We start from the raw sequence: 13,562 nt of genomic DNA, 5'->3' as shown, positions 1-13,562 counted from the left end.
TCGTTTTCTCTGTATTACCGGAAGAAAAGTATTAACAGATCATTTTCCATAATGTGTCAGTATACTGTATTCAATATCCTGCATGATGGCAAGGGTTATATGATCTCTTTTTCAGACTTATGACAGTATATGTGTAAACACTATTCATACATAGTTCCATAAATTAATAGATCTCAGATTTGTGTATTCAAGTCTTTACACTTTAGTGTGCCATATAGCACAATATGGTGCCTATTTCCAAACCATAAAACACTAAAAACAGCTATGTTGAGATCATAATGCGTGCAAAGGTGCTGCTTCTCTAAAAGCTGACTTTTCCTCTTTCATTTTATGTTCAGCACTTTCTTCTGCTGCAGACTACTAGAGTTAAAAGTGTGTCACAATAATGTTCATAAAAAATGTTTGAGTTTCAAGAAATTTTGAGCAACATCTGAAATCAACCTTAATCAACATTTTGGAGAATTGAATCCACTCCAGAGCATAAAACACTGCAGCACAAGGATTTTATTTAAATATACTGTACTGTATTGTAAGTATAAAATATGTCACATAATCACAAAACAAAGTATTGCACTTTTTGTTTTCATAATTACCAAGTGACTGAAAAATAAAACTGATGAAGAAAATTCTAATGATGACTAAGAAACATTCAGTAAATCCTGATTTTATTGCTTATTGGTACATTTTATGTTGTAAACTGATCTAATACTCATTGATATACTCAGCACTGATGGATCAATAATCTTATGTTAAAATACAAGCATCATTAGTTGATTTCTACAGTGTGTTCCTGAACGTAGACAATATAGTGGTGAGTGTTCTCTCCCTGAGTAAGGACTGTCAGAGCCTCCAGGCCGTGTGCATCCTCCACCACCATGACCTGGTCACCAGATAGACTCCCCTCTGCATTCACCACCATCAGCTGGTTGCTGCAGTTACCGATTTCCTGCTCATCGGCCACCTGCAACTTCGGCAACAACTCAACATTAACATTTTGTTGTAAACACTCATTGTTTCCTGAGTCAGCTATGTGATGATTTTTACCTGTTGTACCACAGTAACAGTGCCTGGAGCCATGGCGACCATGGAAGTGACAGCGTCGTGAGTCTCTGAACTGAACTCAGTGATCTGCTGGATATTAACTGAACACAGAAGACAATGTGTTATACAGGACATAAACTAAAGCACATTAATAACAAGCATAAATAGGAATAGCAATGAACAGCCCTTCCTCGATTATCTGAGCAGAAATCATCTTTAAAAAGGTGCCTGGTGTTTGCAGGGTTTGGCTGAGTCACTTATCTGCTACATGCTGTTGTTACCGTTGTCGTGCAGGGCTGCTACAGGTGCTTCTGTCAGCTGCTCTTCATCCTCCACAGAAACGTACTGGGCCTCTACTGTCTCACCCGCCTGGATATTTATACATATGGCAGATATTGTATGATCCTGAAAACTGGTAACTGTGTGTAAATGTGAAACTGGTACTAATGTATAATAACATGGTCAAGTTAGGTCAAGTTAGCAAGCTGTTCTTGCTTCTCATATTTTGGCAGCAGTTTTAAAATAAAAAAAAAAAAGAAATATCATTTTCAGTGATAAGAAAAAATAACTCAGTGCCCCTTTTCTTTGTATCTAGTATGTGTGTTTATACTGTTTACCTCCCAGGTGCCTTCCACCACTTTCAGGCTGTGTTTGCTCTTCAGGTGGCGGTTCAGCTCCCACTTAGTGCCATAAACAAATTCACATTCAGGACACTTCATTCCACCTAAACACAGGTACACACAAAAGCTTTAGACACTTTTTGCTTTGTAAAGACTTTAGATATTACTCTAAAGAACATAAGGTTCTGGAAATAGCAGAGAGAAAGTAAAGACCAGACCTTGCTGTTTCAGAGCATCAGGGTTAGGTTGCCCAGGTCCGGCATTCTCATATTTCTGATTTGGGTGTTTCAAGTTGTAGTGACGCTTCAGGGGACCAGCGATGTTACAGGAGTAGTGGCAGTAGGCACAACGAAATGGCTACAGGGATAGACGAAAACACATATAAGTAAATGCAAATGAAATATCAGTAGAACACAACTGACTCTGAAACATTCATTGATTTTTCTGAACAACTCATTAACTATTTTGTCAAAAAAAAGACCAGGGAGGAACTTAGGTTAGCTTTATGACCCATTTGTACTGTTAATTTTGGTTGAGAAAGTGGCAATACAATGGCAAATGGTTGACCAACCTTTAATATCCAGAACAAAGAACACTGAGTGAGACTCAATCGTTCATAGATAAAATATAAAAATAAAATACTATTGTTGGATCACATAAAAATAAAATACTATTGTTGGATCACATCGGTAGCATATTACAAAAATATATTACATATTTAAAAAATTAAAAAATGTATCAATTAATTAATTAATTTGTTTGTTTAACAAACAAGATGAATGAGGTTTTTTTAGGTCATTTTATTCATTTTACAAGAGATATAAATTGTGTGTGTGTGTGTGTGTGTGTGTGTGTGGCTGTGTGCGTACTCTGACCTTAAATTCAGCATGTTGCTCCATGTGTCTGAGCAGGGAAGGTTTAGAGACCGAGGTAAAGTCGCACTCCGAACATTGAAACCGCTTCCCTGAACAAACAGAATTATTGCCCTTATTTTTTATCATCACTTTACACTCTCAAATTTCTGCTAGGCTAGCGGAGTAGCAGAATACTTGCGGCATACAGAACACAAACATTATAAAACAGAGTGACAACAATAGCATTTCAAAAAAAGATCATCATCATCAGTGACAGAGCAGAGTGCGTGTACCTTCATCAGTGTGGCTCAGTCTGTGGCTTTTCAGTGTCACTTTAGATTTGAACTTTTTACCACACAGATCACAGAGATGACGTTTCTCTGTGTTGTGTCGGTTCATATGAGTCTTCAGGTTACTCCTACTGCGGCCCGCGTAGTCACACACACTACAGAGGTATGGCTTCAGACCTACACACATGGAGACAGGTTTACAAACAGATTAGCAGCAGCCCAGCAAAGATAAGACAATAAGAATATAGGACAGCAGGGATGTGAAAGTGGCAAGAAAACTGGCAGGAGACAAGACAAATAAACTAGCTAAAAAACAGCATATGCACTGCAGTAAATTGGTTGCATTCACTGAGCCCTTCCTCAACACCTGCTCGGGACTTGTGTCTGCCAGGTTCCACAGCTTTGTGACAGATGTAACTCAAGGTAAACAGCTCATCGAGGTAAGCAAGTGTTAAAGCAGGGAGTGAGGAGAGAAGGATGTAGCCATGGTTTTTGTATTAATCAATTTCAGCAACCAACCATCAGCTGCACAGTGGGTTATCAGTCACAGAAGAAAACATATGGTGGAACAAAAGTTACATGTGTTTTGTAGAGACTAATACACATTGCACTTGTCTAAAACAGCCCTTAACTGAAAAACTGCATGTCTTGTAACTTTTGTCTAACTTCACTGCTCCACCTCTCATTCTTAATCTTGGAGATAATGCCAGCAGCACACAATATGACAATTTGGTTTGTGTGTGTTCTCATCATTTCACAAATTGACCCACAGGCCAATTTCCTCCTGCAACGTCTGCAGTGTGTTTTCAGTCTAGCCCGTCCTCCTGGAGGGCAGCCAGGAGGAAGAGTAGATGGAAGCTCAACTCACACAGTAATCAAACAGTGAAACGCTGCGTATGGACAATTATGGGCCCAGATGTGTTGCTCCAGACTGTGGGTTTGTCTGTGTTAAAGGTAGAGGGATATCACACCTTGGTGGGCCCAGATGTGCTGCTGAAAGTCACTGCTGTTCTTTAGGAAGTAGGAGTCACAGTAAGGGCACTTCTCTGCACGCTGTACCATCAGTCCTTTTCCCTGCACAGGTAATGTATCTGTCCGACACATACATACATGTACACACACACACACACACACAAACACACACACAAAATGAAATCACAGTCTTGTAAAATCACTTGTGACCTTAAAAGCATCTGATTGTTAACAACTGAACCTGACTATGCAACAAGCTATTTAGGTCAGTCTCTTGTGATATCTGTGATTCAAAGCCAAGAGAATGTTTCCACAGATCAAACCATATCAAGCTATTGTTCCATAAATAACAGGGGGTATTCCAAGTTGTAATAAACAGGCAACAAATAGTATACTCTATCATTACAATGAGTTGCAATATAATATAACTAGAAGATGACACACTGCAGTGATACTCTAACAACAGAGAAAGTAAAAATAGCCAAGCTGTCAGTTTTACTGGCTCTGTGAAAGATTCCACCCTGGAGTCTGGATTTGGCCGACAGTGGAGAGTAGACACATGTGAATACTGACACTGATTTAAAGGACAGTCTTGAAATTGTTTCAGGAGAAGATACTAAGAGGCATGAACAGGTCATTGTGTGTCTGTCTGTCCATGTGTATAGATGTATTTGTGTGTTATTTACCAGGGTGGGATGTTTTGATGTGGTGTTTTAGTCTGTGCTCTGGATAGCTGTGCTGGCAGACAGGACAGGCCGCACTCTTCCCCTGTAAACCAAAAGAAAGACAAAGACATCAAGAGTTAATTTTGCGTCCTTCACTGAATTAATAGGGAAAACAAATTTGCTTTGATTAATGCTCACATACATTGCATTTTATTGCAAATAAATTAAAATGTTGATCAAACGTGTTAGTCTAAACTGACACATAATCACATTTAGAGTGTTCTTCCAGGTCAAAGGACTATTGGTTCTCTGAGGTAATCGGGATGGGATTATATACTGTAACCATGGTAGCAGAGGTGGACAGCAGGCCAAGGGAGTTAATAAACTTCAAATAACAAACATACCACCTCTTGAAAACCAATTAACTTGCAATTATACTAGCAGTGTATCAAAAAAAAAAAATCTCTAATACTTCTCTGAATAATTAGAATCTCCTCAGGCTGGTTACCTGTTCTTGGTGCGTCCTCAGATGGGCTTGTAGTTTGTATTTGTCAGGTGTGGTGTATTTACAATCAGGATTAGAACAAGGCAGCAGCAAGCCACTGTGCTTCTGGATCTGGTGCCGCTTTAAAGAGCTTTTGGTGATGGACGAGTAGCTACACTTCGTACAGTAATGTGAGTGCTCCTTGGTGTGTGTGCGTACATGGACGTTATAGTGGACTTTGTACCAGAACAGTTTACCTGTGCAGCAGGAAAAAAAAAACATGATTAGAAGCAGCAGACACTGTTTAACACCCAAGCCAGATAGGGGAAAGGCTAAGTAATAAATAATAAGATGTAGTACAAAGTGAAATTAAAACAGAACAGAACAAAACCAGGCTACTGAAGGGAATTTCATCATCTCACCACAGTATTGGCATTCAAGGTCTCCGTAAATTTTCCTGAGCCGTTGGTAAGTCTCCATATTAAGCTGAGTCTTCTGAAGAGATGAAAACACCTGCTGAAACGCGCTCTGATGGAAAACCTCCGACTCCTGCCAGCAGAAAACAAAGAGCAGTCAGTAGATGATTGAAAGTAAGATGAGTTCTTCTAAGATGAGTTACTTAATTCAGACACATAAATTAATGAATAAGTGAAATGTAGTCTAATCAAATCAAATCATCAAGTACAGCATTACTAATCTAATAGGATCAAGAAAGCAACAGTGTAAAATAGCTGAGGCTATATGTGGAGTTATCAATAAGCAATTTCTACTGTGTTTAGTAATATTGGTGTAATATTGTTATTTATATTTACTAACTGATGACATTAATAAATATTAACAAATCACTGAGGCATAATTCTTACATAATTATCGCCTAATCATCACCCTCTCTAAACAGTATATACAGAAGGTTGTTACTTATTGTATGGATCATCAATAATTCTGATATATCTGTCTGCTAGTGTTTCATATTGATTAGTTGAAAATTTAGTTTGATGATCAATTAGTTGTTGAGTCATTTCAAATAAAAAATCCCAAACATTCTCTTTTTTTAGAGTGTAGCTCAAAAGTGAAAATTTGCTGCTTTTTCTTGTATATTCATTATATTTAATGACATATCTTTATATATATTAAATTACATATCTTTGGGTTTTGGACGGTTAGATAGAACGAGTCACTTCATGACATTGCCTTGAGCTCTAGGAAAGTGTGATGGACATTCAAAACTGTTTTCTGATATTTTACTCTTGGTTGCAGCCCAGTTACTGTTCTCAAAAAAAAAAAAAAAGATCTGCAGGACAGACAGAAACAGCCGACAATACCTGCAATTGATTTACCTTCTCTGAGTGTGGAGTCTGGCCCTCTTCCCCTGAAGGTGCTGATGATGAAGGTATGTTTACACCCAAATCAGGTAAATTTGCATTTCCTGTTGATGAAGTTGTATGTGTGTTTTTGGCTGAAGGTGTGTTTTCTTGGGACCTGTTCTCAGGGAAAGGGCTGTGAATGCTCTCTGGTGATAGAAAACTCTGTGTGTTGTGTTCGTGTCTGACTATATGTTCAGCTGCAGGGGTGCATGAGTCCGCTGTGCTGGCCTGTGACTGCTCCCCAGCTGTTGCTTCGTCATGTTTGTCAGTGGGAGTTGTGGTTTCTATGGAAATCACTTCTTGGGAACCTTGCTCTGCACCTCCATTTTTAACTTCTTCCTCTTTTCTTGTCTCTCTGTCTGTCACCTGTACTTCTTCTGCATTTTCACTCTGAGCTTGAGCTTCTTCCCTCTCTTGCTCCCTCTCTTCCCTCCCTGGTACTTCCAGCTGCTCCACTTCCCCATCTGGCCACTCCTCCCTTCCGACACCATTTCTTCCACCCTCCTCTGTCATCCTGTCATCTTCACCCTCCTGCTCTATCCTGTGCTCTTCCTTCTTCCCTCTCTCTGTGTCCCTCTCCTCATCCCCCCACACGCCTCCTCCAGGCTGTATCAGATAGTAGCTGTTATTGATACAGTCGGTGAAGGCCTGCTCCTGGTCCAGCTCAGGGTGAGACTCTTTCAAATGACTCTTCAGTCTCTGAGAGCTGACGAACTTCCCATCACACACACAGCACATGTACAGGAAGAGGTGTTTCCTGACATGAGCGGTGAGGGCGTCCATCTTGGTTGCGGCATGGTCACAGAGCAGGCAGGCAAAGGGACGCTGAGGCCCGTGGACCAACAGGTGGCGCTCCCGTTCGAGCTGATTCTTGAAGCGTCGGTTGCAGGTGGGACAGTGGTACAGGAGCTGTCTGAGGCCCTGACGAGTCTTTAACCTAGAAAAGATAAACAAATGAGAAAGGCCGGTCGCTCAGTTGGTTAAACAGATACAGGTGAATTTAATTTTTAGACACTGTAGGTCACACCTCAGTTGCTGGTAGCTCTGGTAGACAGCAGGGTCTTTCAGGTTATGCCGTTTCTCTATGTGTTTCAGTAAGTTCTTCACATCTGAGTACTTCTTGTCACAGAAGCTGCAGTGCTGCTTCACCTTCAAATGGACCCGCTCTATGTGGACCTGCATTGCCAAAAACACAGAATTACAGCTGAAACCAGAAAGGCAGCAGCTTCGTGCTCAAGAGCATTAGAAATCCAACTGACACGTCACAGTGAGATACTGCTGTGTTGCAGTATGAAGATAAGTGATAATATACTGTATAGCAACCTAAAACTAAAAGGAGTTAACAACAACAATAATAATAATAATAAAAACAGTAATAAAGGAACACCTTGAGGTGTCCGGGGCTGAGGCAGTTGAAAGGACAGTGCTGACAGCTGAACTTCTCTCCCGTGTGTTTCCTCAGGTGAACATTCAGGTTGGCTTTGAAGAGTAAGAAAGTAAGTAAGTAAAGAGGTAAGTAAGTTTTTACAGATTCATTAATTATTTTGCTGGCATTTTTCTTTGCTTGTGTTCCAGTGAGCCTGGATTTACCTTTGATGGCTGATGCGTAGTCACAGTGTGGGCACTGGAACGGCTTCTCCTGGGTGTGTGTCCTGAGGTGGGCGATCAGTGAGTGTCTGAACTTAAAGATCTTATTACAGAACTCGCAGGCGAAGATCTTCAGCTGGCTCTGAGGTAAACTGGGAGACAGAGAGCAAGAATATTACATTTACCAGTTGACCAATGTTATTGTTACTTTGTCTTCAGCTAGGCTGCACAGACAACAACATGCCAATAAGAAAACAAACTAACGTTACCTCATAAAAAGTAGGAAAAACATTTATTTTCTTTTAGAAAATTGTTAAATGAAAATTTGTTAAACTAGAACCTGATTTATTCACATCAGTATTTAGTTTGTAGTTTACACAAGAGCTTGAAGTTATACTTGACCTCTGAACTACTGTAAAATAAAACCATTGTTAATACATTCAATAAAAAACATTCATACAGTACTTGGTAGCATCTTGCTTTATAGAATATTCCTGGAAGCCTCTGCTGGCAGCTGCTGCTGCTGCTGCTGTTGTTGTTGTTGTTGTGGAGGCTGGATTAGAACTAGGAGTTGAAAAAAAAAGGGATCAGACTGCTGACAGCAGATAACATTGATGGTTAAACTACATCACAAAGAAATTAAAACTGCTGTACAACAGTATTCATGCATGCAACTGATTAGTCAGCTCTCAAGTTTGTTTCACTGTTTGTCTAGTTTGTGTCATAGACAATGAGATTCAATGCTTTACTGTCAGATTTTCATCAAACTTACTGACAATTTGTTATTTGGACCATCAATTATGTATTACAATCAAATAATTATATGAGAGATGGATATTTTCCATTAAATTACCTCAGCTCCTGGTCGGTTTTAGGGTTATCTTCGCAGATGGTGGCTCCTTTTGCAAGGTCTTGTGACTGACTGCGAAAGACTGCAGACTGTTGAATGACAATAAAAAGTAAATAAACACTTAGGGTGGTGGGCCAAAAATCTTAAGCAAGTGATATGTCAAAACTTTGGGAAAATAAAACTAAGGCTATATGGTCAATTATGACTAGAGGTAAGTGGAAAAATAGATCTTTTTGTAATTTAGGTGAATGTTTCTGTGTGTTCCTGGGTTTACCTGAGGTTGAGTTTTGATGGCTTTAGACTCTGGTTCTGCTAAACCATCCTCAACTGGAACCATTTTAGAAACACCTGTTGAAATAAAGGTAACATTATTCATAAGACATACTGCCTACAGCAGTGGAGTCATATGTTAGCCAAAATGTAAAAACTAGTACAAAAAAGACTGACCTGGAAGTGTTTCATCTTCCTTCAGAACAACACTGATGACTGACTTTTTGCTTCCTGTTGCTGGGCCTCCCTCTTTGGAGATGCGGCTTCGGTTGCTTCTCAGGGGTCTAAAGCTGCTCACATCTACAAGCAAAGAAAACAAGATTATAAGACTATAAAACTAAACCTGAACCCTACTTAAACAAATCCAACCATTACCAACAGCGCAGTTTGGGCACACCATGAGCTCTTGAGCTGACGAGCTAACACTCACTAGAGATTTTGTAGTCTTCTTATGATATACAGTAAATACCCATCACAGGACAGATCCATCACCTCCTATGTTTTCAGACAGAAGTATCAATTCATTTGAAGAAACAATCCTGATGTTAAATTTACCTTTTTCTCTCAGAAGTCCTGACCTCACTGGGTTTTGGTGCATCTGTTTTGGATCAGCTTTCGTGGGGTCCAAACTCCCAGAGCCCTCAACTCCTGCTCCAACATGGATGCTCCCTGAAAATGATGGTTATTTAATCACTATCGCCTGATTAGCCAAGTACAAAAATGTATATGAACAATATTTTCTGTACTTTTTCCCCAACATCTGTACATAACACAGAGGTATTTAAGAATCTATAATTGTAGTAAGAATAATTCCTAAAATTCTCCGTCACATCATCCAAACTTATTGTTCTTTGTATGCATCTATGAAATATTAACTTTTCTGTTCCTGGTACTTATTTCTGTTGTTGTTGTTTCACTCCTCACCATTCTCCTCTTCGTCCTCCTCCTCTTCCTCCTCTCTCAAACAGATGTGTTTGAGGATCTGTCGTCTGTTCCTGAACGAGCGATGGCAGTTTCTACAGTCAAGTCCCGAAATCCCATCGTGCCTTTCACCTAGCGGAAGGACACAAAAAAAGAGTCGAAATATAGAGTGCAGGAAACAGTTTGATTAGCATAATGATGAAAAATCATTGACAAAAACATGTTTACTCAGAAAAAAATAACACTGTCCATAAGGAAATTAGCCTTTGACACACAATGCTGCTGTAATAGTATAGCCTTTAAACTTTAAAAAATTGGCCCTAAACTCTAACCAGGCATATTGCAAGTGCTTGTTCTTGTCTTCTGCATGAAAAAGAAAGAATTATGGGATACATATAAGTGGCAGCAGTACTACCTTCTGTTGAGCTACATTGTTTGTCTCCTTCCTTCTTATTCTCTTCTTCGTGTCTTTGAAAATTATCATCTGGAGAATGGGTGGAGTCAGCCGTGCACTCTGTCAAATCAGTGCGTGTCTTCTTTGTAGAGCCTTTTGGTCGTCCTCGCTTTCGCTTCACTGGGTTCTCTGCGGGCCAACAAAACAGCAGAACACTTTCCCCATCTTTTTGTTTTTTGATAACAAATCTCCCTACAAGACCAAACCTTCTGTAGCCAAGACCCGGTCTACTTTAGCTTCTGCCTTGTGTCACTGAACTCCATTGTCATCTCCGGAGGACAATGAAAAAGAGTTTTATTACTATGAACAGTATAGTATAGTGTATACTTTTCACATTTGTATTTGGTTTGCATTTAATTCACTTGTAATAACTTTGTACAATTAATTTCATACGGCTTGAGTCCTACACTAATGTTCTTGGACTGCAATCAAGTCAAAGTCCAACCCATCCTCAAATTAGTGAATGTAGTAATAATGATTATGACACAGAATACTTTTTTACATATTCCTGTACTAGTAGTCCTGGCAATGATACACTAATCTGACCTGCCAGCGTCTCCACAGGCTCTGCTACCAGGGGCTGCAGCGCAATGATGATGTCATCAGGAGGTTCCTGCTGGGGGTGCTGCTGGGAACAATGGGCCAGCAGCTGAGAGCGACTGGGAGAGAAGAGGTTGCACAGCCGGCACATAAACACAGCACCAGCTAGAAAGACAAGGAGAAGGAAGGTATCAGTTTCAGAGGGCCAGAGAGGAAACAGAGTCATTTTAAATTTGGAATTAAATTAGAGAATGAGAAAAATGAGAGAGATTAGCATAATTTGCCTGCCTCATAGCAGGGAAGCAGACTGTTATATTTGGGCCCAATGTACCAAGTTACCTCATATTTACAGTCACAAGTTCTATTCTCTATTCCTCTGCAACACCCTGCAAGGAATGTGGTCTTTTTTTGACATGACAGACTCTAAGGGGCCAAATAGATGACTAAATAACAACAGCAGTACAGTAATAAGCATTAAAACAGTATATACCTCAAATAAAAATAAAATTACCCAACAAACAAGGGAAAACAATGAAAATTCTGCTATAGTATTATATTTTTCCTGTTATGGTTTTTTACCTACAGTAAATGGTTCAGGGTAAGTCTGTATTTGTGTATGTGTGGAAATGGCAGTGATTTCGTCTCTTTCTTCTTTGTAAACTTGATTTTCATATTGTATATGTAATGAAAAAATGTAAACGGGGGGAATAAGGGGAATGGGAGGGAAGAGGTTAACCAAATTTTTTTCATATGATTTGAACAGTTGCCATTTTTGCATCAAAATGATCGATTAATCGTTGCAGCGCTCATATCAAATGTATTTTTTTTCCAGGAGAGACTTGTTCAAATTGTCCTACTGTATGAGACAACGGCTGTAACAGTGAGCTCAGCCTCAAATAAGCAGCTCTTTAGATCATCCAATTATCTTGTGAGTTAAAATGTTTAATTTCCTAAAACTCTTTTTTGTGGAACTGACCATCACAGTAACGGAAAAACGAAGCCATGGAAACATGAGCAAGCTTTAAGTGTCTGATGATGTATTTTGTCTTTAAGTGAGGCTGATGATCTCTCCTCTCTCTCTGCCCACACACTCTGAGACTGTCTCATCTCATCTAACGGTCGCAGTCCAACACTGACACTTAGGACCTACGTTAGTCAACGGACATATCAGTACAGCATACAAACAGCTGTCCAGTGTCAGACCTAACTCTAAATACCGCTTGTACCTTTACTAAACAAGAGACAGCCTGTTAATAAAGTCTACAATGTGAACATAAAATACAAGACTACAAATCTGCGCAGGGACACGTCTTAGATATAGACGTGTTTGTTTATTTTTGACCCAAGCTAAAATGAAGACCCGACAAACATATTCGAGTTGAAGCTAGCTCAAATTCTTACCTGCTTTCCCTCCATCCATTCCTCCCGCGCTTAAACAGCAAAATAACGCTAATTTATCAATGGACTTGAGCCATTATATGACCAAATATAATCTCTGAATCTGGATTTAGAGCCTAATTTCACATTACGTATGAAGAAATTTCTGTCGAATCTGCGACACAAGTCCTCCCAACCAGCGGAACACCGACACCACAGGACGTGGTGGCAGTGTAGAGGACGGCGCCCTCTGTGGCGGGAGGACTGTATTGTGGCTGGAAAGGGAACTGCAGCATTCAACACAGTTTAGCCCAGGAATTCTTTCCAGATATTTTAATTTGTTGAACGTTGTGTCAAGAGGCCTCAACACCGTAAACGTTTACGACAAATTGTGGGAACCTCACAGAGTAATTCCTGCTCTAATGTTACATTTATGGTGGTTATGTACTGCAACAAATGCAGATCATATCAAAATATAGGTTACAAGATACAGTGAGGATAGTGGGAAAATAACTGGGGGAAAATTGCTGTAAACGGGACAACAGCTACAACATGGCTAAGAAATGTCAGACTTTTTCTATATAAACATGTATTTGACTAGAAAATCATTACTTAAAGAATTATATGGTCAATGACTTATTTGGAAAAGTGCTGCCAAAAAATAAAGGTATCAAATGGGCAAGACACAGTTTTAAGTTGCAGGTTACAAAGAGAATAATTCATATTAACATTTGCCTTCATTTATGTTCAGTGTCTTTAAAATGTTCTTGTACGGACAAATGTAAGACAGCTTGATTTTGACTGTGACAAAAATGTTTTAGAACTTCCTGCTGCTAATATGTCATTTAATTATCCTTTAAGGCCTCAGACCTCCTTTCTACAAGGTTTCTAACAGAGCAAGCCAATTGGTACCACCCTCAAAAACTTGTATGCTCATACTCAAACCTTGATTTGATGAAGAAACAAACATTTATGTAAAAATAATGAGATACAGAAATTTAAGGAAAGTTTTATTACCTAGGCAAATACATAAATATTTGTTAATTTATGATTTTAAAGTATGCAGTATTGAATACTAATCAAATACCAAGGCCCACCCACTGCTCTGTGGTTTGTTATAATGGTTTAGCATAAAGTTTATAAACTGGCTTTACATACGTGTATAAATCCATTAGTTGTGACAAAAATAATTTCCAGAAAAATTAACTTAATAAGGCCACAAAACAGGGGGACCATACAAATGTTGATGAACTGATGGAGGAACTGATGAACA

General features: G+C 39.3%; 1 protein-coding gene across 2 annotated transcripts; it reads right to left on the bottom strand.

Moving 5' to 3' along the window:
• Window positions 1-488: 488 nt before the first annotated feature.
• On the bottom strand, window positions 489-12,616 carry LOC130172939 (zinc finger protein ZFAT-like). Of its 2 annotated transcripts, none has more exons than XM_056381920.1 (24): window positions 12,314-12,616; window positions 10,919-11,077; window positions 10,334-10,501; window positions 9,922-10,050; window positions 9,553-9,666; window positions 9,175-9,297; window positions 9,002-9,075; window positions 8,731-8,816; window positions 8,343-8,441; window positions 7,881-8,029; window positions 7,678-7,769; window positions 7,318-7,466; window positions 6,264-7,227; window positions 5,349-5,475; window positions 4,951-5,183; window positions 4,464-4,545; window positions 3,777-3,896; window positions 2,809-2,982; window positions 2,537-2,625; window positions 1,880-2,018; window positions 1,659-1,765; window positions 1,323-1,410; window positions 1,045-1,142; window positions 489-967 (listed from the first exon to the last, which is right to left on the bottom strand). In XM_056381920.1, exons 1-24 carry the CDS (start codon window positions 12,330-12,332, stop codon window positions 767-769), a joined length of 3,783 nt encoding a protein of 1,260 aa, XP_056237895.1. In that variant the 5' UTR covers window positions 12,333-12,616; the 3' UTR covers window positions 489-766. The 2 variants fall into 2 exon arrangements, with proteins under 2 accessions (XP_056237895.1, XP_056237896.1); XM_056381921.1 differs by having other exon boundaries at window positions 489-961.
• Between the last annotated feature and the right edge of the window lie 946 nt (window positions 12,617-13,562).

Source organism: Seriola aureovittata, chromosome 7 (assembly GCF_021018895.1).
Source record: "Seriola aureovittata isolate HTS-2021-v1 ecotype China chromosome 7, ASM2101889v1, whole genome shotgun sequence".
In the NCBI taxonomy this organism is placed as follows: domain Eukaryota; kingdom Metazoa; phylum Chordata; class Actinopteri; order Carangiformes; family Carangidae; genus Seriola; species Seriola aureovittata.
The sequence above is the reverse complement of the archived record's forward strand: the minus strand, read 5'-3'. Positions and strand labels throughout refer to the sequence as shown.

Coding starts and splice junctions, on each gene's coding strand:
- LOC130172939 (XM_056381920.1), bottom strand. Junction 9,667..9,921: donor GGAGGACGAAGAGGAGAATG/GTGAGGAGTGAA, acceptor CATCATTTTCAG/GGAGCATCCATGTTGGAGCA. Junction 5,476..6,263: donor AGACTCCACACTCAGAGAAG/GTAAATCAATTG, acceptor TTCTGCTGGCAG/GAGTCGGAGGTTTTCCATCA.